At 47.9% G+C, this 24,979-nt stretch overlaps 1 protein-coding gene and 1 non-coding gene across 11 annotated transcripts in view; one reads left to right on the top strand and one right to left on the bottom strand.

Annotated features, from left to right (window-relative positions):
- Positions 1-7,412: 7,412 nt before the first annotated feature.
- On the bottom strand, positions 7,413-7,544 carry LOC116157981 (small nucleolar RNA SNORA72). The gene has a single exon (XR_004142211.1). It is a non-coding gene; the product is annotated as a small nucleolar RNA SNORA72 (small nucleolar RNA).
- Positions 7,545-13,997: 6,453 nt separating this feature from the next.
- Positions 13,998-24,979, top strand: part of MYO18A (myosin XVIIIA) — a 91,448-nt gene continuing 80,466 nt past the window's right edge. For 3 of the 10 annotated variants that reach the window (XM_064495859.1, XM_064495860.1, XM_031468431.2), the window contains exons 1-2: positions 13,998-14,095; positions 23,792-24,870. In XM_064495859.1, coding sequence (XP_064351929.1) covers positions 23,872-24,870 — 999 coding nt within the window. In that variant the 5' untranslated portion in view covers positions 13,998-14,095; positions 23,792-23,871. The remainder of the gene's footprint in view (positions 14,096-23,791; positions 24,871-24,979) is intronic. The other 7 variants (XM_064495865.1, XM_064495863.1, XM_031468446.2 and 4 more) reach the window with 3 other exon arrangements.

A 24,979-nucleotide genomic window follows, 5' to 3' on the forward strand; every position in this document is an offset into this window, starting at 1 on the left:
AGTTTAGCACAGTGCCAGGCAGTGTCTTAGCACTTACAAAGCTTAAAATATCATTATTATTGAATCATCTTAGGAGGGAATGTGGTGAGGGGGCAAGAGCAGAGTGGATGAGACCTGGAAGAAGAGTATGGGAGAGACGCTCCCAGTGTGGGCTTTGCTACTCTCACCTGCTGTGTTTCCTTGGGCAAATCACTTAACTTCCCTGGGCCTCAATTTCTGCACAACTTAAATGAAAGCATGGGACTAACTGCTCTGTGAGATCCCTTCCAGTGCTGATATTTTGTAAAAACTCCACAGGGTTCACAGGGTTCCAGGATCTTCCTAAACACACACACACACACACACACACACACACACACACACCCCACCTCTGGAGCCCCTGTATGCCTGTATCTCATCAGATTACATTGCTAATTCTCTTCCCTGCTTTTTGTGAGGAGGGCAGGGCCCAGGTCTTCATCCCAGGGCGTCAGAGTCTGGCACATGGACTACCACATGGTTCCTCTGCAATAAATAGCATTTATACTGGAGAAAGTAGAAATATAAAGTGACACAAATGTGAATAATTAGGCTCATTTTTACTCCTAGTTGGTCTTTAAGAAAACAACTATTGGAGTAGAGAAGAGGGTTAGGCTCAGAATGGCTGGAGGAGTTCAGGGCTAAGGTGGGATTCAGGTGTGAGTATTGGGTGGACCGAGAACTGCAGGCAAGGATTGGATAAAAGGAAGAGCAGGCAGGAGTGGGGGGCTTACAATGCAGTTCACCTACCAGCTTCCTCCTGAAGTTGACATTCTTTCTGTTATTGATGGTTTGTGTTTGTGTTTTTGTTTTTGTGAGAAGCAGGAATGGGCTCAGTGTCTACCTAGCATGAAAACCTGCGAAGTGGTAGACTTTCAAATATTTCAAATATTTAATTTAATTACACTGACTCCTCACCTCCCAGGGCCAGACTGCTGGCACCTGCTTCATCTGACACCACTTCCTGGTACCCATATTCACTTCAGGGTGGATGAGGGGACCCTGGATTAGGGCAATGATTTCCCAGCCTCCTCTGGACAAGCGGGAAGACAGGCTGCAGGTGGCTCCAGCCTGGAACCCCAGGCAATGCTAAGCCTGGCTGGGGAGCCCATTGCCAGGTGGGCCAAGGACCTGCAGTCTGATCTTCTGGTCTTTGGGAGGAACCTCCTTCCTAGCCAACTTCACTTCCGCAGGTGAAACCAGTTCATGCCAACATTCCATTACATCCCCAGTAGGGGAGGTGCCTGTCTGACTTGCTGATAAACAATATTTCTCAACGCCAGTGAGTGCGCAGCCTGAGGGACACTGGTCAGCCAACTAGTGAGTCTTTATGGCACATCTGGACAGTGTGGCCCAGTGCTTGCTGCACAGTCTCTGAAGTCAGGAAACTAGGTGAGAACTAGGCTCCACACCCACCGGTTGTATGAACTTGGGGCAGGGCTCTTGGAGGATCAGTTTCCTGGAGATAATAAGAACTGCCTCATAAGATTTTCACAAGAATTTAATGGAATGATATAATTTTTTTGAAGGGGGGGCAGTTTATTTATTTCTTTTTTTAATGGAGGTACTGGGGGTTAAACCCAGGACCTCAGGCATGCTAAGCACATGCTCTACTATTTGAGCTAAACCCTCCCCCCAGAATAATGTAGATGTAGCACTTATCATAGTGCCTGGCCCATAACAAGGCCTCTAGTATATTAGCTACTGTTATTAATTTTACTGTTATTACTGCTATTATTTGCACTAAGCCCTGCAAGTCTGTATCTCTGCCCTCAAGGAAAGGGGAATCGGGAGAAAGAATAATAAGTTTGTATACGATTATTGATGTAAGTTTTTTTGAGACCTTACTCATTTTTATTTTTTTTACTGGTGGTATTTTAATATCTCATTGTCAGCACTGCCCCCTTTTCAAGGAGCTGGGTTATCCTGTGCTCATTGCCTCAGAGGATAACGCCTCAGGAATAAAGTTGCTTTCTGGCCTAGCTCTCCAGAAACCTGGCCTTCAGGGGAGTACAGAAGCCTCTGCGTACAGACTGAATATTCGAAGAAAATATCATAAGGGAAAGCTGGATGGGGTATTTGAGGGGAGTGGGACTCCCTTCAGAAACTAGAGGAGTTTCCTCCAGGCTGAGGGGAGAAGAACCAAAGGGGAAGGGAAGACTCACTGGTGACCATGAGTCCCAGCGAGAGGGACCCTGTGGTATACTGGTGAGAGAGCCTGGGGCAGCAAAAAGGGAATGGAGGGGGCGGGGCAGATGGGAACTTGGCCCGCAAGAACCCTGGGCCTTCAAGCCTGGCATGGATTTAGCAAAGAAAGCCAGCAGACAAGAAATAAAGGACATTTCAGCAGTAACCCAGTGCGGGACAACAAACGGCCCAGTGACACCAATCAGTGGACACAGGAGGGCTGCGTGCCAGCACACTTGCCTAGGGGCACCTTGACGAATCCTGGTGCAGAGAGGGAACCGAAAATGGCCTGGGAGTCAACTAAAATATATGGCTTAATATAGGTACAAAGTTCACAGCTATTTCCTATACCCTGCAGGAGAGGCCAGGTTCATTCTTGCTATGCTGTGTTGAGTAATTTTACAGTTTATGATGAGAATCTGTGGAGTTGGAGTCACCTAGTCCTGGGCTTGAATTCCAGCTGACTGATACCAGCTGAGTTCTCTAAACTCCCTGGTCTTCCATTTCTTCTGCTACAATGTAGGAATCTTAATATCAACCTCACACGGTTGGAGAGAGGGTACGAATGAGGCAAGGAATGTAAAGTTCCTGAGTCTGGCCCCAGGAAGCCATCCAATGTTTGTTGGTTCTGTTACACACAAATGAGGACCAGAGAGGTAGATTGAGTCACCCCACGTCACACAGGAAATGAAAGAGCCCCGGGTCCCTGATTTCAGACTCAGGAACTGCTGAGAGACCTTAGGAAGGCCAAACAGGGAAGTCTTTTGGAGAAGGGGGCTCTCTCCTGGGGAGGAACTCCTAAACATCATCCCCAAACTTCCCAGGGGCCCCTCCACCAAGCTGGGAAAAGAGTTTCGCTGGTAGAAACTTCCACTTTGGGACGGAATAGCCCCAGCATCTGATTCATTCCTGCCAGTGCCAGCCAACCTCTCCTGGGGGCCAGGTGGTTTCCAAGCCAGCTTCACCTGCCCCTCCACGTTGGTGACTACGTCAGGGTGTCCAAACCTGTGGAGGCTATTTCCCAAAACTGGCAGGCCATGGGGCCATGGCCACAGCCAGGTCCTGAATGCTGGAGGGTAGGAGGATTCTCGTGGCTTCTGCTGAGCCGAATATGTAGGATTTTGAACACAGGGAATGCTCAATGTGCGTCTCAGCTTTTGTCCCACCCTTTTCTGAGTTTTTCTCCCACAGGGTCCCCCTGGCTTGGGGATAAACAGCACATGTTCTGCACAATTCCTGGTCTGCAGCATCCTGGAGCAGGCAGCAGATTTATTTTGGCCTCCAGCTCTCAGTGACAACTATTCCCCTCCCTTTCAGGTAAAATAGTGCTGGGCCTGGTTCTGAGGGTCCTCAGAATCCAGAGCCATAATAAGAAGGATTTAGAATTGACTGAAGGAATATCTTGCTGATGAGAAGGAGAAGTCTCCATGACAGTCCTTGTCTGTGGGACAGGTTCGGTGGCATTTTTTAAAAAACTGGGATCAAAGAGATGTATAGGTATTTCTGCTGTGCTCTATCCCCTGTAATAATGTTTGTCTCTCACTAAGGAGGCTGCTGGCCGGAGCGGCACAATTTTCTAGGATATGAGGCCTTTGCTCTCCTCCCTGACGTCTAGCCAGTCACAGCATCTTGTTTACCTCTTTGGGAGTTTCTCCTTTTGGATCTTAGAATCTAAAGAATCAACTTTTTCATCCCCTGCCTCCAAGCAGGAAAAGTTAAAAAAGATTAGCCTAGACCAGTGGTTCGCAGTTTTGTTCCCCAGAGGACACTTGGAGACATTTTTTATTGTCCTGATAGGGGGTGGGGGTGGGGTGCTACTGGCATCTAGTGAATAGAGGCTGCCAGAGACACTGCTAAATGCACAGGCCAGTCCCCTATAATGGAGGATTATCAGACCCAAGCTGTCCATGTGCTGAGGCTGAAACTGAGGGTGAGAAACCCTGGCCTGCACAGACAGATCTCTGCCCCATTTTCAAAGTTCTCCTGAGAGACTATGTTCTCATCCATTAAAGTCCTGGCATCCAGAAACATCAAACCTCATTCACTCCTGCTGAGAACTTGGCTTTTTGAAAGTGAAGGGGAACAGAGAGGGGCTCCAGCAGCAGCTCCAGGATTCTGTCTAGGAGGGAACCAGGGGAGGCAATCAAGGCAGCGGTGAAGGCTGGGGTCCTGTCTTGCCCCTGAGTTTGCACAGTCAGCATGATGCTGCTTCTGTACTTAGAGGTTATGTGCATTCGGGAAGCTGAAAGAGGGGACTGGTGGAGATAATGGGTGTCAGTACCCCTCAAACTCTGCTTTGGAAGTGTTTTCAGTAATTCCCGGGATCAGAAGCTACAGACATGTAAAGTAAGGTGAGATTTTTGCAGCATGAGGCCTTAGAGAGTGTCCACTTGGCCAGGATTGGGGATGTAAGACCTGTCTCTTCCAAATCCTGGCATGGTAACCAAACGTCATATGTGACCCTGGCACCTGGAGGAGAAACAATCTAAGTTATGAATAGTCTGCTGTGGCATCTTGGGGAAAACATGCCTGGTGCTATGTAAATCTGAAAAAAAAAAAAAAAAAAGAAAAAAGCCCAGGATGGTTGGAAGTTTCAAAAGCCCATCAGCTAGGAACATTTCAACGGAGGCCAAATTGCAGCTTAAGTGTGCAGGTTGTCTTGGTTAATTTGGGGTTGTGTTGGAGAGAAGCTCTGAGAGTTACTGCTTCCATCTTTTCTTCCTCAGTGTCCTTTTCTCTGCCTGCTTGTTCTTCTTGTCCTTGTCAGGCAGCAAGTGGCACGCCTGGGCGTCAGGCACAGATGGCGCTGGAGCTCTTGCTGTGGTCCAGAAATAGTTATGCAAATATCCAACTTCTAGGGCTTTATAGTACCCCACCACCACCACTTCCCTCCCTGTTCCTCCCTTCCTACCTCAGTTCCTTCCTTAAAGCTTGTGATTTCTGTGTCCACAGTGACCCAGGCTGGGGTTCCTGGGGTCTTCTCACTTTCTAGAGGGACAGTTCCCGGTGGGAGAGAGGATTCTCGCCATATGCCCGGGGGCTGCAGCCCAGGACCCCAGCCTGAGGTCACATGAGGTCTTGGCCATCTACCTTGCTCACGTGGTGCTGCAGCCTTTATGGGGTTGGCCTTCCTGATGGGGCAATACGTTCTGTTTGGGTCCGATGTTCTGTGCTTATTTCACTGCTACTTCTGCCCCTGGTCACCTTAGTACTGACTGCCTTGTGATCAGGATCACAGAGAAGCTGATCTTCCTAAACCTCATATTTGGGGTGCGAGAGGGCTGCTTCCTCCAGAATCTGAAGGGGCTGGGTCTTCCCCTGCCAGGCCCTCTTTGCGTCAGCTGCTGCCACTTCTAGGGTGGCCTGTCCTTCCCCCCTACTCCACTCTGATGGGGACAGCATTGGGCTCCAGGTGTCCTCTTGCCTAGAGGTGGAGATCTGGGCCATGCAGGCCCCAGCACAGGCTCTCTGCCTGATGGTGAGAGGCAGCCAGCCCGGTCTGACTGGGCAGTGCCCCCAGCGAACAATCCTGCCATCACTGTCACTCTCCTGCTTGATCCTTGAGGGCAGGGAATGTGGAGAGGGAGTGGGGAACCCTGCTTCCTCCTGAAAGCATTACCTCAACAGATGTAGGAGAGCTAAGTGATTAAGAGCAAGGCTTCTGGAACTGGACTGCCTGAGTTCAAATCACAGCTCTCCCGTTTACCAGCCATGTAACTTTGGACAAGTTGCTTAACTTCTCTGTGCTTCAGTTCCTTTACCTGCAGAAAAATGGGAACAATAATAAACCCTACCTCCTAAGAATGTTTTGAGGATGAGATGAGTTTATATGTGTGAAGTACTCACTGGTAGTAGCTAGTCGCAATAAACATTAGCCGTTGTATTAGCCTTAGCTACCTAGAGGGATGCTTTTGCCTTGCTGCCTGGCCCACTCAGAATTGTGGCATCAGTTGCCAAGTCTCCCCTCACTTGCTCCTATGGCTCCTGGTAGCCAAGTCCCCACACAAACCTTCCTTCCTATTCTCTCCTACCCAGTCCCCATGTCACCTCCCTGGCTCAGACTTGCATTCTCACTGCCCTGGACCCCTACTGCTTACCTGCCAGCACCTTCCTGCCTGCCCCGTCTGTCCCCTCCCTCAGTTCCAACCTGCACTTGCCTCCCGGTCAGCTCTCCACTTGAATTAACCCCTTGAAGTATCTCTGCCTGGCCTCCAGCATCTTCCACGGGCCAGCCCAGACCTCGCTCTCCACACTTTCCCTCCCCAGCCACACTCGGAGCTGTGCCCAGAACTTTAGGGTCTTCCTCCCGCACTGTCTCCAGTCTCTCCTGCGGAGTGCTGCCCTGGTCAGCTTCAGGGCCAAACTAACTGGGTCCAAATGCTGCTCTGCCACTCACTGGCTATGTAACCTTGGGCAAGCTGCTTGGTGTTTTTAGGCTCAGTTTCCTCCTGTATAAAAAGAGATTAATAATACCCACATCACGGGGTTTTTGTGAGGATTAAACAAGATAATGTAAATAAAGGGCCAGGCGCACAGTGTTTCCCAGCAAGCAGTGCTATTATTTTCTAAATTTTCCTATTATAGGCTCAAAACCTAGCCTCTTTCTGTGAAGCCTTCCTTGACCCCTCATCTGGTCTGTTCCCCCTTCGAGTCTCCGTGACGATTTCACTTGATAATTAGTCATGCACTGTTTGCTGTGACTCCCCTTTACTGTGGCCTTCAGAGGTATTCAAATCCATCCTGCTGTGTAACTTTGCACATGTCTCTGACTGGTCTTTGCACCTCAGTCACAGGCGGGAGGTGGGGGGGCGGTGATGCTGTGCTTTGTAGGAATAGGACACACAGTCCTGCTCTTAACTTAGTGCTTTGCATAGAATACGGGCTCGGTTCATCTATGCTGATTTACTTTAGTTTTGATGTCTTTAGACCAGAATTAAGAGTGGCCAGAGAGGGCTTCCCCTGAGGCATGTCAGAAAACCAGAAGAGATGGACATTCCTCCATCTCCTTCCACAACTTGGGCCAATTTTTAACAATCCTTTAACAGCTAAAAAAAAGTTCTTTCCAAGGTCTAACTGGAGTCCTGCTTGCTGCAATGGAAACTGTTCTTCTTGGGCCTCAGGCTATTGATGTCTATTTCTTGAGGTTGATCAGATACCTAGAGTTACAGACATTTCCTGCATAAGATACGTCATGTACATCAGGTTTGATTTATCACCAGCATTTATAAAATCAGATCTAAGGAAAGAAGTAGGTCTGGGGACACAGTCATGGTCTAAGTATAGCAAATATTTAGCATGTCCTGATTATTACAAAATCAGAGTAGTGAGAATATTCACAGGACATGGCTTCTAAGTATCTTTTCATCTGCAGGTTTCTCTTCTAGCTCTTTCATTTCCCCCCCTGCAACTTATCTGTGGAAGAAACTAGGTCATGTGTCCTATAGATTTCCCACAGTCTGGACTTGACTGATTGCATTCCCAGGGAGTAGTTTAATATGATGTTCCGGCCTCTGTATTTCCTATAAATTGGTAAATAGATCTAGAGTCTTGAACAAATTTGAGTTTTATTTTGAGGGGAAGAATACTTCATAGATGGCATGGTCTTCTTTCTTCAGATGGCATATAGCATCTTGTCTCTGAAATGACAAAGGCAACAGATATATATGATTGTCTTTATTAGAAGTATAAGAATATGAAAAGAATCATCTATCAACAGATGAATGGATAAACCAAATGTGGTGTTTACACACAATGGAATATTATTCAGTTATAAACATGAAGAACATTCTGACATATACAACAGCATGATTGAACCTTGAGGACATTTGCTAAGTGAAAGAAGCCAGATATGTAAGGAAAACTACTGTATGATTCCACTTATGCGAGGCACCTAGAATATGCAAATCCATAGAGACAGAAAGTAGAATAGAGGTTACCAGGGTCTGGGGGGGGGACAAGGAAACAGGGAGTTTTTGTTTAACGAGTACAGAAGTTTTTGTTGGGGATGATGAAAAAGTAATGGGAACGGATAGTGGTGATGGTTGTACAATATTGTGAACATACTTAATGCCACTGAATCATACACTTAAAAATGGTTAAAATGGTAAATGTTATGTATATTTTACCACAGAAAAAAATATTTTTTAAGAGCTCAGCTATTGCAGAGAATATGACCCCTCTTACAAATCTTTGATGGCCTCAGTTTACATGTTGGCCTTTGTCTGAACCTGCAGCCTACTCCTTCTGAATTGATCTCCACATAATTGTGGGGCCCCGTCCATGCTCCCAGGAATTTCATGGCCTCTGCCTGACTCTACAATGAGCCCCAGCAGCCTCGAGCCCAGCGTCCTAGACCATAGACAACTATAAGCAGAGCTGCAGAGTCAGCTGGGGCATGGGCTTCCAGAGTCATAAGGCTTGAAGTTGAGCCTCTTTGCCACTTACTTGCCATGAGAACTTCATCAAATCACTTAACCTCCCAGTTTCCATTCCTATAACTGATCAACCTCGAGAAATTGCAGCACAACTAGTGGAATAACTTTTGAAGATAACTATTGCTAATTTGATGATTACCAGTTACCATTGAATGAATTGTTTAAAAAAAAAAAGTCATGTCAACTAACTGCAACATGTGAATCAATTCTAACAAGCAGCAGTTTTTAAAAAAACTTTATGGAGATAACTGGGAATTTGAACATTGATTATTTGATGATATTAGAGACTTGTTAAAAAAGTTTAGGTATGACAATGGTATGTGGTTTTTTTTAAAAAATAACCCTTATCTTTTAGACATACATACTGAGATGTTTTCAGATGAAATGATACGATAGCTGGGGTTTGTTTTAAAGTTATATTGGTAGAAGGGAGTATGGTTGAAAAAAGATTTCCATGAGTTGATAACTATTGAAGCTGCGTGATGGGTACTTGGGGGTTTGTTATATTATTTTGCTTATTTTTGTCTGTGTTTGAACTTTCCCCAAATAAAACTTTTTTATGTCATTGCAGAGACGTGCTTCTTTATTTTGGGCTAATATTCAGCAGGTACTCTCCTAAGAATTTAGCATCACATTTCCTAGAGAGCATTCTCCACCCACACTTCAAGCATATATGCAAAGGAATAAAAGATCTTATGCTAATAAGTGCATTTTAAGGAACAATATTCAATGTGTACTTTTTAAAAATTCTTTTTTTTTAATTGAAGTGCCAATTTACAATGTTAATTTCAGGTGTACTGCAAAGCGGTCCAGTTATACTTACACATACATATATACATATTTTCAGATTCTTTTCTTTTACAGCTCATTACAAGAAATTGAACATAGTTCCCTGCACTATGCAGTAGGTCCTTGTTGTTTATCTATTTTATATATAGTAATGTGTATCTGTTAATCCCAAACTCCTAATCTACCCCTCCCCTCTCAACGTAAACTTTTGTCACCTGAACATCATTTGCTGTCAGGCAGGTATGCTTTTAAAAAAAACTGGCTTGACTATTTATGATCCTTTTTGGAGGGTCATATTGTGGTACTTTATCATGTAACAAGTATCACTCACATGCTTTACACTTGCCATTTCTTCTAAGCCTCACAATAAGGCTATGATTTACATATTATGATCAGCCTCCATTTTACAGATGGGAAGAGATTCAGAGAGATTAGTAAGGGTGAACATCTGTTAACCACTTACTATATATCAAATGCTGGGCTAATCACTCTAAGTGAAGTTGCTTGTTTTATCCTCTCATGCCCTTCTAAGGTAAGCACTATTATTATCCCCATTGTACAGACAAGGCAGTTGAGGCTTTTAAGGAACTAGCCAGCAGCTGCTAGAACAAGGGCCTCTCAAGCCATGTGGCCCCAAAGCCCAGGCACTTTTCAGTCTGTCCAGGACACAACCCAGATGAGTGATTCAGAGCAAGTATTTTGGACTCTGCTATTTAGTAGCTGTGTGGCCTTGGGCAAATTATTTCATCTTCCTCAGGATGGTTTCTAATCTGCAGAATGGGGATAATAACATCACCTCCCTAATAGGGTGATGGTAAGGACTAAATGAGACAACGCCGGCCAAGGGGTTAGCACAGCGCTGACCCACGGTGAGGGCTCAGTTGATGTGAGCGATTTTTATTATTACCAGGTTTCTCGCTCAGAGGACTTTTCAATTAAAATCAGGTAGCTTTAAGAGCTTAGGAGTTTTCTGGTAAAACAGGCCTTTCCATGGTCATCTGTGCTATTTTATGTGGACACTCATCTGACACTTTTCTATGAGGAGGAGAGGGTGCTTTATTTCTTTTACTTTTACTTTTATCCTGACCTTTGAGAAGTAAAAGACTAAAAAAACAAATGACCATGAGCCAGAGTTATTGTGGGTGTTGCTCTGGTGTTTCTGTCTTGCTGGGTCTCTGAAATCGGTTCCTGGTTCAGGCTAGAGGAGCTCTTAGGAGCACCATGTGCTACCCCAAGTGCTACCCCAAGACATGGACACACATGAATAAAATCAATGTTAATATGCCTATTCATTCATTGCCATGGTGTAGGGAAAAGAAGGTGGGCTTTGAGCCTTGGGGACCTCAGTTTGAATCCTGACTCTACCACTTGCAGGCTGTGTGCAAGTCACAAATGTGCCTGTACCTTAGTTTTCATAGCTGTGAGTTGGGAAAGTCAGGCTAATAAAGCTAAAGTTATAGAATGCTTACTATGTGCTGGGTACTGTCCTTTTTACATATTAACTCAGTTAATTATTACAAAAATTAATAAATTATTTTTGAAAGCAATTTTAGGTTTATAGTAAAATTGAGCTGAGAGTACAAAGTTCCCATATACCCTCTTCACCTGCCCCCACACAGCCTCCCACACTATCAACATCCCTGACCACATTCGTGTGTTTGTTACAACTGAACCTACATTGACACCCAAATCATCACCCAAAGTCTATAGTTTACATGAGGTTCACTCTTGGTGTTGTACATTCTATGGGTTTGGATAAATGTATGCATGCATCCATCATTGTAGTATCATATAGAGACTGCCCTAAAAATCCTCTGTGCTCTGCCTACTCATCCCTCCCTTCCCCGAGGGCAACCTAACAACCACCAATCTTTATTGTCTCCACAGTTTATCTTTTCCAGAATGTCATAGAGCCCTGTCAGATTGATTTCTTTCACTTAGTAAATAAATTAGTCAACAAATATGCATTTGTTTCTTCCATGTCTTTTCATGGCTTGATGGCTTATTTCTGAATAATAATCCATTGTCTGGATGTACCACAGTTTAACCATTCAGTTACTGAACGATATCTTGTTTTCTTATGTTTTGGCAATTATAAATAAAGCTGTTCTAAACATCCGTGCACAGGTTCTTTTTGTGGATATAAGTGTTTATCTCCTTTGGGTAAATAACAAGGAGGCCAATTGCTGGATCATATGGGAAGAGTAAGTTTAGTTTTATAAGAAACTGCCAAATGTTTTCCAAAGTGGCTGTACCATTTTGCATTCCTAGCAGCAATGAATGAGAATTCCCGTGGCCCCACATGCCTGCCAGCATTTGGTGCTGTCAGTGTTCTGGATTTTGGCCATTCTAATGCAATGTTCTATGACACGTGGTGTAGAGCATATTTTCAAATGCTGATTTGCCATCTGTATATCTTCTTTGGTGAAATGTCTGTTCAGGTCTTTGGCCCATTTTTAAATTGGTTTGTTTGTTTTCTTATTGTTGAGTTTTAAGATTTCTTTGTATATTTTGGATAACAGTTCTTTATCAGATGTGTCTTTTGAATATATTTTCTCCCAGTCTGTGGCTTGTCTTCTCATTCTCTTGACAGTGTCTTTCATGGAGCAGAAGTTTTTCATTTTGATGAAGTCCAGGGTATTAATCCTTTCTTTCCTAAAGTGTTTCCTTTGATGTTGTATGTGAAAAAAATCACCATACCCAAGGTCATATAGGTTTCCTCCTATGTTATCTTCTAGGAGTTTTATGGATTTATGTTTTACATTTAGGCCTATGATTCATTTTGATTTTTGTGAAGGGCATAAGATCTGTGTCTAGACTCAATTTTTGTTTCTGTTTGTGGATGTCCAGTTGTTCCAGCACCATCTGTTGAAAAGGCTAAACTCATTTAATTTTCAAAATAAGCTTCGAGGTAGGCATTATTACCTCACTTTTTTAGATAAAGAAACTGAGGCACAGAGAGGTTCTGTAAGTCACCCAGGGTAACACAGCTAGACCTGACAGAGCTGGGATTTGAACCCAAGCAACCTGGCTCTGGGGTCCATGCATCTAATCTCTATCTATAAAAATAATATCTCCCTCATAGGTTTGGTGTGAGGAATAGAGATAGTGTCTAGCACATAGTAGGTGCTTAGAAAGTAACAGTGATAGTCACTGTCCTACTTAGCTTCCAAGCTTTCACTCAAATGTCATGTCCTCAGAGCAGCTTTCTTTCACTCCTACAGCCAAATAAGTCATCCATCAAAGTGTTATCTCATCATCCAAGTGATGACATTGTGGTGAATCCTACTGCTCACAGCTCACTTCCATCCCCCACTGCACCATGTGAGTTCCCTGGAGAGTCTCCAAGTCTGATATCTCCATGTCCCTAAGAGTGCCTGGTGCTTTCCTTGGCATTTAGCAGGCACTCAGTAAAAGTGTGTTGGATTGAGTTTGGGGTGCATACTATTCCTTTATCCAAAATGCACATTCTGGGTGTGGTCTACTCCTCAGGGTCTCCTAGCTCTTACTCAGCTCTTAGTTCCTGAGCCCCCTTGCTTGAATCTTCCCTGGTCTGTCAGGTTGAGCCACCTCTGCCTGGAGAAGTTCCTGGTTGGGCTGTTTATGGAAGCAGCTGCCCTTGTCTGCTACACCCTTTTTCCTGCACCACCCCACCCAGTTTCTTCCACATTCTGGGGTATCTCCCTTCATTATGGACACTGCCTGTAGAAGTGTTCACCTCTCTTAATGAGAGAGAAATATTCTCTCTCTCTCTCCAAGCTCAAGTCATAGCACCTATCTTGGAGGCCTGGTCTCTAAATACCTCTAGCCTCATCCAGAAAGTCTAAAATTCCTTCTCACTCACTAGGTAGAGCAGCTCACCTGATATTTATAGGACATGAGGGACCCAGAGGCAGACCTCATTCCAAAGAGCTTCGGAAAGGTGTTAATCTTGGCATTGTTGGACTCCTTTAGGGAGCAAGTGCCTCTTGTGGCAGTGTCCCCTGGGCCCTGGTTCACCCCTTAGGCAGCTCCACCTGGGGCAGAGCTCTCTCTGACCAAGCCACCAGGAGCCTGTGTCCACCTTGGGGAGTACATTCTGCCAGTGCCACCTTGGGCACGGCAGGCAGTGCCTGCTATGGACTAGGCCATCTGGCATCCTCCAGCAGCGTTCTCTGTCTGCCTTGCAGAGCCAACCTGGGAAGATGTGGCCTGCAAGACTCAGTTGCTCCTTCTGGAGAGCACTGCCCCGGGCAGCACCGTCTTGGACATAGCAGAGTCCACCAGTGCCCGCCTCAGATAGAGCGTGTTCTGTATACTCAGCATGACCCTGGCCCAGCCCCGGGCACGCCCAGCAGCCTTCAGTGCTCAGTGCAGACAGGACCTCCAAGGCAGGGCCTCTCGGACCCGGACAGAGGTCTTCAGGGCAGCGCCAGTGTCCTCAGTGCCCGGTGCCCTCAGCGCCCAGTGCCCTCCTGGCCCGCTCTGGAGGAGCGCCCAGGCGCTGCCAGGAAGGCTGGCCGTTTATCCCCGGAGCCGCCAGCAGGGAGCTCCCTTTCGGCTCGGCTCGCGCGGCCGTGGGGGGCGGCGCTGCGCTGCGCCGCGCTGCGCTCCAGCCCGGACCGGGCCGGGGCCGCTGGATGCCGCGTCTCCGCTCCTGCTGCCGGCCGGGCGGGCTCCGGCGGCCGGTGAGTGCGGGGCGGCGGGGGAGGCCGCTCGGTGGCGGGCCAGGCCCGGAGTGGTGGGGCTACGGGGTGTGCTCGAGCCGGGAAGGCGGGCGGGCGGCGGGGCCCGCGGGCTCCTCCTCCTCCCCTGTCCCCTGGAAGCGGCGGCCCGGACTCCCGGCTCCGGTCCCTGGCCCCACCGCGCAGCTCGCCGAACGGGACCGCGGGTGGGAGGGCGAGCTCCGGCCCCTTTTGCCAGCTTGAGGGGCGCGGGGAGGCCGGGCAGGGTAGCCTTCAGTTTGAGGCTTTGAGGGCTCGCGGGAGCCCAGGTGGCCCCGAGATGCGGGGTGGAGGCTGCAGCCTGGGGGGTAGGGGACTTCTCGGGGCGAGGCCCAGGCCCCCCAGAGAGACCGACCGACCGAAGCCCTGAGGAAGGCGGCGGGGAAGGCGAGCACCTCCTCCGAGCCCTTTATCCCTCCCAGCGGCCTTCACCCTTTCACTGCCAGGCCGACAGCGGGCTCCTCTCAAAGGAGCAGCTGCCAGACAGCTGGCAAAACAATGGAGACCCCGCTTTCCCGGGCCCCCTCCCCTTGGGACAGAAGATGGGGGGGTGGGGAGGTGAACAGTAGGCTTTGGGGATTAGGGAGTGCAGGCTGTCCCCTGCGACTGGCTGCTCACCTCACCTTTCCCTGCCAAGGGGTGGGGTTCGTGTGGGAAGGTCGGACAGCCTGCCCCAGGCCTCTGGGAGAGACTGCCCTGACGCCCCGCCCTGCGAACCTGTCATGCCAGTTGTTTCGCCAATGGGACGAGGAGGTGGTAAGGTTCGCTGCCCTCCACCCCCGTGTTGGGGTGCTACTGGTACCAAGCCTGGTGAGGAGTGGGTCATGTTCCTGGCTGAGATAAGGCCTGCAGGGACACACCACACATTGGAGCTTTGTTTGGGGGTGGGGGTGGGGTGGGGGAATGGGGGTGTCACCCTGTTGCAAGGCACATGTGTCCTGCTGATTAGCTGGAAATGCTGCCCGCCAGAATGAGCTGGGGGTGGGGTGGGGTGGGGAGGGTGAGGATGGGGGAGGCTGCCAGTTGGTTTTTTGGACGGTACTCCCTTTGCCTGGTCACTTGGCCAACCTGGCATGTGTTTGGCAGTGTCCTCATGGTTTGTTTGTGTAGGGAAGCCAGGGACGATGCTTCCTGGGAGGAGCTTTCCTGCCTACGACCTTTTTGCCCTCAGATGGTCCACCCAGGTTATGGAATTGGATTCCCTTCCCCCTTCACTGGCCAATGATTTTTGTGGGTTCGTTTTGCCTTTTGGAGTGCCTGGCATGTCTGTGGCTGTGGAGGCCTGGTAAATCCCCCCATGGAGAGTGAACTGTGACGAGTGTGTATGCACGGGGGCCATGCTGGAAGGCAAAGAAGGTCATCCAGGCGATTAAGAGCAAGATCACCTTAGCCAGACATTGAATCTAGAGGTTCAAGCTGCCTTCCCACATGCTTACCAGGTCTGGAGCCCTTTTCCTGGGCAGATTGGTATCCTGCTGTCATGGCAGTGGGCCCAGCCTTGTGTCATGTTCCCCACCCTATTAGTTCAGGGGCTACTTTCTATTTGGGGATATTGAAAGTTGCTCTCCTGAAGTCTCTGGCTTCCGGACAGACCTCCCTGGCTCTTTGTCAGTGACCTGCCACCTCCTCAGCTTCCCCTCTGTCCTTTTGTGATGAGAACTTTCCAGGAAACGTCCTCCTGGTTGCTGGACATGACTGGTTATATATAGCTTCGGGTGGAGGTGTGCTTGTCCATTTGGGGTTGGAAACATTGGAGTCGGGGCTTCAATTCCAGGAAGATGATGGGGGAAACTATTGTGTTGGGGGTTAGGGGAATGAGAAGGGTCACAGATGTGAGGGAGGGGTAGAGTGCTGATGGTCACTTCCTGTGGGAGCTTTGAGCTTTGAACAGTTGATGACCTGGTGCCCGGCAGCTCTGAGGATCTAGTCTGTTTACTCTCTCCTGGCCTGGCTCAGCTTCCTCCCATGCTCCAGGCTCTCCTGAGAAGCCCTCAGGTGGATTGTGCCCTTCCTGACTCCTGCCTGGTCCCTCAACGTCACTGCCTGGCAGTCTGGACAGTCAGCCTGTTGCCTGGAGCTCCCTTCACCGGCCTAGCTTGAGGCTGCTCATTGAGGGTTGCATGTGTCTTCAGAAGTTGGGCCTGAAAACTCTGGGGTTCCCCAGAGACAGGTACCTGAAGGTGAACTGGGAGGGGCAGAACTGGGGCTTATGTGAAAGGAAGAATCCACCCTATTCAGGTGGAGCAGAGAGTTGTTGGATCTCAGGAAGCCTTAACCCGGACTTGGTCTGTCACCTGTCCCCAGGGCAGGAGGGCTGTTCTTACTGCTTCTCAACCAGAGGTCTGTCCCCAGTCAGACCTCCCTCATCTGGAGTGGACATCACAGACTGGAGCCAGAGCATCCATGTAAGCAGTGTCCTGATGGTGGCTCTGGGCCCCAGGCCTCGCCTGGGTGTGGTGGGTAGAACTGAGGCACTCTGGCTTGAGGTAGCTGAAAGGTTTGAGGGGATAGGAGGGCCCAGCCCACCCTGTGCTATGATTAACAGGTTTCCCAGGACTTGGGTTGGGGGCTTGATAGAGCTTTTAAGTTCTGCTTTGGCTCAGGCCCATGGTTCTTTAAGATCTGCTTACTGCACCTCACCTCCCCATCACCATTTTCTAAGGCAGCCTGAATTAGGGGGTGGGGTGGTGCAGTGGCAAGAGCTGAACTGGGAGGGGAGGGGAGCAGACATGGAAAGCCTCCACTCTCCCTGCCCCCACTTTCCTGCCCTTTCTCTTGAGGTAGGAATTGTGTGGCTTGTAAATTATCCACATTCCCTTGACAATTCAAATAATTTACAGTCAGGCAGCAGTTTAAATTGTGGACTGACGATTTTACAGGGCCTAGGGCCCTTTCTCTCAGCCAAGTACTTTATCACTTACAAGGAATTATTTTTATTATTTTCTGGTATTCAGAGATGTTGGATGCTGGGCTCTAGGTCACACAGCAAATCAGAGGGAGTGTGGGATTAGAACCTGCAGTTTGTGGCTGAGCAGAATACTTCTCTAGCAAAGGCAAGGGCCTGGAACTAAATCTAAAGTCTCAGGCCCATGGAGATGCTTGAGTTGGAATAGCTAAGACCCAGAGTGCGGACGGAACTTGCTCAAGGTCACACAGAAGGTGGGGTGTAGTGGGGTGGGCAGTGTTAGCTGAGCTCAGAGCCCAGCGGGCTGCGGCAGGCTCTGGAAGAGCTGGAAGAGCCACCGGGGACCTGGCAGGGTGGCTGGCACCTCTCCCGCTCTCTCGTCTCCCGGGGCCTGCGGGATTGCTGCGTTCCAGTGGAGACGGTATCGTAGCGGAGGCGCCGCGGGGCTGCAGCTGCGCCGGCAAGGCTGCCTGGAGGTGCCGAGGGCCGCTGGGTTTCCGGCGCTGCTGCGAGCAGAGCAGGGAGCGGGCGAGCCGGCTGATGTCATGTGAGAAGCGTGCAGTCGGAGTGAGTGAGCACACCTGGAGCCAGATAAGCTCCGTGTGACCTGGCAGTGAGACACGGGGCGCTGCGGAGCTCCGCAGGACCGGCGGGGAAGGAGCTCCGCGGCGACAGGCGTCACCCTGCACCACTCGGGCCAGGCCGGGCCGAGCCAGGTGCCGGGCGAGCACCACTGGGCCGCTCGTGCAGTCCTCTGTGGGGGCCGGTGCCCCGATCGAGGCCTCCGGCCCTAGGAAACAGCCGCTTAGGGAGGTCAGAGGCCAAGCGAGAGAGGCCGGCTCTCTTGGGAAAGTATTTCCTTTGTATTTATTTATGAGTGTGGTCTGGGGGTGGGGGTGCGGGGGACCGACCGTTTTAAGTATCCACCCACAGCAGCCAAGTCTGGGCGCCCTTGTCTTGGGATTCTAACGTTATAGTTTCCATTTCCTGGGGTTTCTACTTTGCCAGCTGCAGGGTGACCCATTTAAATCCGTCCCTACTTAAAGCCACAAGACACCAGTGAGATCTATTTTAACCAAGTCCCCCAAGTCACTGAAACTTTTTCAGGGCTCCAGAGGGCATGCTTTGAACTTGCTACTGCAAACCTGTTCACAGCTTTAATGCAAAATGGATTGCTTACTGCTTTGTCAAACCTTTCTTTTTCTTTTTTAATCTTTAAAATCACAAAAGTAACATGCTGAAAAAAGGTTTAATCTATAGCAAGTTTACTAGGTAGAAAACTGAAGTGTTACCCCTCTGTTCCTACTCTGCAGAGAAAACCGATAAATTTATGTAATGGATCATTCCAGACTATTTTTTTAAAGCTTGTTATAAATATTTTATATATTATATATTTATAGTTTAATATATTGTATGTTACATAAATGAAATTTTATATAAAAATATTAATTTTTTTCCTGTGGGAAATAAAAAACAAGAAGAAAAGTAGAAAAAAAATTATATATAATTCTACTATCTAAAGCCCCTAGGCTTAAATGTACACACACACACACACACACACATACACACATACCCCTACCAGCTAAATATTCTCATGGTAAAAAATTAAAACAATATAGACTAAACACAAGTCTACTTTGGCCCCTCCAAAATCCTTGTCTCTTCCCTAAAGCATACATTTTCCTATGCATATGCAAATATTACACATAATGTACATGTGTACATACGCACACATATACATAGTTTTAAAAATTTTATTAAAAATTATATACTGTCTGGCTACTTGCTTTTTTTCACTTAACAATATAGTACAGAATCTCTCCAGGTCAGTATACACAAATCTACCTCATTCTTTTAAATAACTGTCTAGTTCTATAATTTAGAACAATGCTATTGTAAACAATGCTGCAAAGATTAGCCATGTTTATTGTGTGAATGTATTTATAGATGTCTTACAAGTAGAATTGTCCTGTCAAGGAGTGAGACACCCTGCTTCCCATCTTCTAATTGACTTGTGCTATTAGTCTTGTTTTGTTTTTGTTTTTTTAATTGAACTGCTAAGTGAACACAGTATACCTCTATTTTATTTCACATGTCTGTGGCTGTTACTGAGGCTGAGTACCTGTTCATGTTTGTTGGCCATTTGCATTTCTGCATCTATGAATTGCTTGTCCTTATCTTGGCAGTAGTTGTATGAGGCCTCTGGACTTGAGCCAGTGTGATCCAGCTTGGCCATGTGCTCACTGGATTGCCTTCACTTCTTTGAGCTTTACTTTTCATATACAAAGGTCCTGTCCAGCATTAATGTCTAGACTTATTTTAGTCATACTTGTGCTGAGAGTCATTTGTGTATTTTATTATCCTCTCTACCATCCCATTTAGATGGCAAGAATGTGCCTTGCTACTATTGGGTGCCATTCTTGAGGGTTTACTCTGGGCTATATGAAGGGCATATATACATATTTTATTTAATTCCCATGCCTTATGTGGTAGATACTATTATTATCTCCATTTAAAAAATGGGAAAATGGAGACACCAAGGCCTTAAACGACTTGTCCAAAATTGCATCACTATTAACTTGAATTTGTTCCCAGCTTTGTTACCTGACATGTGAAGCCTAAACTGTTTCATGAATTTTATCTTTATATCCCTTGCATTTAGTAGGTGATTGATAAATACATATTTCCCCCAACATTTTATCATAAACACTCAGAAAACTTAAAGAATTTAACAGTGAACACCCTTCACCCTCCAGACTCTACAGTGAAAATTTTACTATTCTTGTTTATCACATCATTATCCCTTGATCCAACCATCAAGCCATCTTACCTTTTTTTAAAGCCATCTTACATTTTTGATGCATCTTAAAGTAAGTTGCATACACCAATATATTTTGCCCCCAATACTTTACCATACATATCATCAACAAGAGGTCAGTATTTGTTTACAGTTCTTTTTTGCCTTTGAATGATTACCTCACACAATGAAATGCACAAATCTCATGTGAACTATTTGATGACTATTGACAAATAAAATATGTACATATTTGAGAGTCATAATTACATTTTTAAAAAATATATGTCAACTTAAACGCTTATCAGGGTATGTAGCATGAACATCATCCCAGAAAGTTCCCTCATGCCCTTTTCCACCGTTCCCCTACTTCCCAGAGGTAACCACTGTTCTGATTTTTTTTAACCCTAGGTTACTTTTGCCTATACTAGAAATTCATATAAATAGTTATCATACCAGTATGTCAAAGGCTTCTTTTACAGTTACTTAACATAATGTTTTTGAGATTCATCCCTGTTGTGTGTATCAGTAGTTTCCTTTTTATTGCTGGGATAGTGTTCCATCATATGAATATGTAATTTGTTTCTCGTGTTGATGAATTGATACATGTGTATTTGAGCTGAGTGGTCCTTGCCCTCAAAATGTCTTCAGTCTTAAAGCAGCTGAGTTGACTGAGTCAATGGTACTTCGATTTGGGGGACACCAGGGTCAGGATGATATAAGTATATACTCTAATTTACAGACATACCTTCCCTGCACTTAAAATTAGGAAAGGCCTCCTAGAGTAGGGTGAGGGGAGAAAGGCAGAGGAGGAGGTCAGAAAAACTGTAAAGTACCTAACACTGGAGAGGGTAAGAGATGAAGGGGAGGCAGGTAGAGACTGCAGCCTGGAATGGAGAGTCAGGAGGCAGTGATGTCATTGCTGCTAGAGACTTTGGACCTGAGAACAGGAGATGCTGGAAAGTCCAGGGTCTACAGGAAGTTGACAGAGCCCAGGTCTCCGGCGAATTGGGAGCTGAGAAGCATAGGAGCAGCTGCAGGTGCCTTGTAGGTCTGACCCTGGGTAGAGGGGGTAGGCTGCAGGTAGCTCTCAACATGTGGAGAGAACAGAGGCCACGACCAGGTCTGGCAACTGTAGGGACAGCAGTGGGGAAGGGGTACCTTGTGAGCTGTGCAGATAACAGTGGCAGGACAGGGGTGATGAGGGAAAGGCTGAAATGGACCCAGCCTCCAAAGGCCCCAGGGTTGGGATGACTTTGGCAGAAAGTTAATAAGTAACCTGTGTCCACAAGAGACTTAGATATTTGGAATTTTAGAGCTAGAAGAGACCTAGATCATCTAGTCCAACCTTGAGCAAAGTGACAGGCTCAAGGTCCCCTAGCGATTTATTGGCAGATCCAGGCCTAGATACCAGATCTCCTAGCATTTCCTGCCAGCCCTATCCCCCTGTGCTGCTGCCATGACTGTTGTTTTTGCCTGTTGCAATGAGTGAGGGAAAAGCTTTGGCCAAGACAGCCCAAAGATTCTAGGATGCTGGGGGCTGTTTTCCGTTGATACTGCTCAGATATCTAGCCCCCAGCAGAGAGCCAGGATTGGGTAGGGACTGCAGACTGAGAATTGGAGACCATAAAAGGTGTCTTGATGGGACAGCATTGTAGGCAGTGGGATTCTCTGTGTCTGGGCTGAGGCCAAGATACTCGTTTGTTCCCTCCAAGTCCCTCGCATGGGTTTCTTTCTTCATTTCCCCCACAGGTGCCCCTGGAGCCATCTTTTAAAACAGCCTTTTAAGAGAGTGCATGTTGTGATGGCTGAGAGAAAGGTGAGCAGTGCCCAGCCAAAGATCCCATGTCCTGGCATATGGTCGGTTTGTCCACACCTCCATCAATGTTCAGGAGGAGAGGAGAGACTCCCCATATTAAAGTAGAGCCCTGAAGAGAGGTGCTTGCTGCCAGGCACTCCCCCACCCCAAATCAGTCCAAACTCAGCTGGCCAAGGCTGTCTCTGGCTTTGCACTTCTTGGGCCCTAGATTTCCTGTCTTCTACTCCCAAGTACTGTGCATGGAGCGTTTAGAACCAAAAAATTTAGAGGGAACTTTGTTTTACCATGTAGAAACTGAGGCCAGAGGGGGGGGGCACCTGCTAGGTCCACAGGGTGCAGGTGACTGGGCCTGCTCAGATTTCCCACCTCTTTGGAGATGCTCTACAACTCAGGATTTCTCTAGAATTCGCACTGTCCAATCTGATATCCACAAGTCACACAGGGCTGTTGAATACTTGAAATGTGGTTAGTCTGAACTGAGATGTGCTCTAAGTGTTAACTACGCACTGGATTTCAAAGATTTAAAGGAAAAGAGAATGTAAAATATCTCAATATTATTAATACAGATTACATGTTGAGATGATAATATTTTAGATGTATTTATATTAAACTATACTGTTAAAGTTAATTTCACCTGTTTCTTTTTATCTTTTTAAATGTGGCTACTAGAAAATTAACAATTACGTATGTGACTTGAATTATATTTCTTGTGGACAGCACTGCTCTAGAGAGGATACATTGATCTCTCGGGAACCACGTGGGTCAAGGTGCTGGGAGGAGGGCTGGGAGAGGCACTTAGCTGGGGCCCTGGGGTCCTTGGGCCCTTGGGTGTTCCTGGCCTTGATGCCTTCTTAGGAGTTGAACCTGTGTTGGGGGGTCCTTCTTAGTAGAATGGGGAGCCTGGAGGGCCTTGCTTGTTTGTGGGGGTGGGGTACACAGAGAGGGAAGGCCTCTCCAGGGCTTCATTGCTGCAAAGAGTAAGCTTGTAGGTCCTGTGTCTAGAAGTCAGGGTGGGGGACCTTCATGGAGAAAGGAAAAAAATTACATTTAATTTCTAATTAGGTGGTATGGCCTACTTCTTGTTCCCTGCTGGTTAGAACAAGGCAGGCTCTCTCTATTCCACCCCCACCAGGCTTTTCTCCGTCCTATCCCCAGTCGGGTGTGCCGAGGGATGGGAGTAGGTCGGTGCCACAAGCACTCAAGCCCTGGAACGGGGGTTTTTCTCTCAGGCTGCCGCAACTTTCTTCCCGAGGCTATATTTAGGTGTTGGTCTGGGGAAAAGGATGTGAGTTTTTCAGGATCCTGTTTATCCAGCAGACCCCACCTCCACCCCCACCTCACAACTGTCTGTCCTCTGTTCAGTCTGGAACTTCCCCTTACTTCCCTCCCTGTTTCACTTTGGGCTCCCAGGCCCTAGAAAGAAAACAGTATTTGCCACTGAATCCTGCAGTTGCCACTTATTAGCTGTGTGACAAGTAACATATACTTAATTTTCTCAGCCCTGTTTGAAAGTGGAGATAATGATACCTACCTTGCAGGGATGCTGTGAGTTTCAAATGAGATAGTGGGTGTAATGTGCCTGGCATTATGCCTGGCGAGTGGTAGTCGTTAAATAAGTGCTCGTTCTCTGAGGTCTTCTGTCAGACAGTGGCTAAGGCTGCTGTTTTCCAAGCAGGCTTAGGGAAGAGCCCAGGACCCTGTGAGTTCTGTTGCTTGGGGAGGGGATGGTGCTCAGAGCTCCTTTCCTTTTTCCTTTGTGTTTGAATCTTAAGTTGGGTTCCAGGCTGGCTTAATGGCATCCTCTTACCAGAAGGTTAGATCCCCCAGATGCCACTGTCAGGCACACCTAAGCCTGGGTCTATCAGGGATTACAGGAAATGAGAGACTTTGGAGTTTGGGCTTTTATAACCTTATCGAAACCTCAAGTTTCCTTATTTATAAAATGGGGGTAGTATTAGACCTACTCATAGCAGCGTTATGAGGTTAACTTAACTGGGATAGTATTATGTAGAGCAGAGCACCGGGCACATAGCTGGTACTCAGTGAGAGATAGCTGCGCTCATTAGTTGGCCACGTCTGGACTGGAGACAGAGGAGGCCCTGCTTGAATAACCTTTCTCTCCCTCTCTGTTTCTCCTTGCAGAGCAAGGTGGGACACAAAGGCCCCGTGCTAAGCACCTATAATCCTCTGGGGCTGCCACCCCTAGAGCCAGCATTGCCACCATGTTTAACCTAATGAAGAAAGACAAGGACAAAGATGGCGGGCGTAAGGAGAAGAAGGAGAAAAAGGAGAAGAAGGAGCGGATGTCAGCGGCGGAGCTGCGGAGCCTGGAAGAGATGAGCCTGCGACGTGGCTTCTTCAATCTGAACCGCTCCTCCAAGCGTGAATCTAAGACACGCCTGGAAATCTCCAATCCCATCCCCATCAAAGTGGCCAGCGGCTCTGACCTGCACCTGACCGACATTGACTCCGACAGCAACAGGGGCAGCGTCATCCTGGACTCAGGCCACCTGAGCACCGCCAGCTCCAGTGATGACCTCAAGGGTGAGGAAGGCAGCTTACGCGGCTCTGTGCTGCAGCGGGCAGCCAAGTTTGGCTCCCTGGCTAAGCAGAACTCACAGATGATTGTCAAGCGCTTCTCCTTCTCCCAGCGCAGCCGGGATGAGAGTGCCTCAGAAACCTCCACCCCCTCGGAGCACTCTGCTGCCCCGTCTCCACAGGTGGAGGTGAGGACTCTAGAGGGACAGCTGATGCAACATCCTGGCCCAGGCATCCCTCGACCAGGACCTCGGTCCCGAGTCCCTGAGCTGGTGTCTAAAAGGTTCCCGGCTGACCTGCGCTTGCCCCCCGTGGTACCCCCACCACCCCCTGCCCTCCGGGAGCTGGAACTGCAGCGTCGGCCCACAGGGGACTTTGGCTTTTCCCTGCGGCGCACAACCATGCTGGATCGGGGCCCCGAGGGACAGGTCTATCGGAAGGTGGTTCACTTTGCTGAGCCCGGTGCGGGCACCAAGGACTTGGCCCTGGGGCTGGTGCCAGGTGATCGTCTGGTGGAGATTAATGGACACAACGTGGAGAGCAAGTCCAGGGATGAGATTGTGGAGATGATCCGGCAGTCTGGGGACAGCGTGCGGCTCAAGGTGCAGCCCATCCCAGAGCTCAGTGAGCTGAGCCGGAGCTGGCTGCGGAGTGGTGAGGGACCCCGCAGGGAGCCAGCCCATGTGAGTGTTTACCAGGGCATCCAGGGGCGAGCAGGGGTTGGGGATGTTGGCATCTCCGGTGATTGTACTTGGGAGGATGGTTGGGTAACCAAGAGCTGTTGTCAGGGCC

This window comes from Camelus dromedarius, chromosome 16 (assembly GCF_036321535.1).
Source record: "Camelus dromedarius isolate mCamDro1 chromosome 16, mCamDro1.pat, whole genome shotgun sequence".
Classification (NCBI taxonomy): domain Eukaryota; kingdom Metazoa; phylum Chordata; class Mammalia; order Artiodactyla; family Camelidae; genus Camelus; species Camelus dromedarius.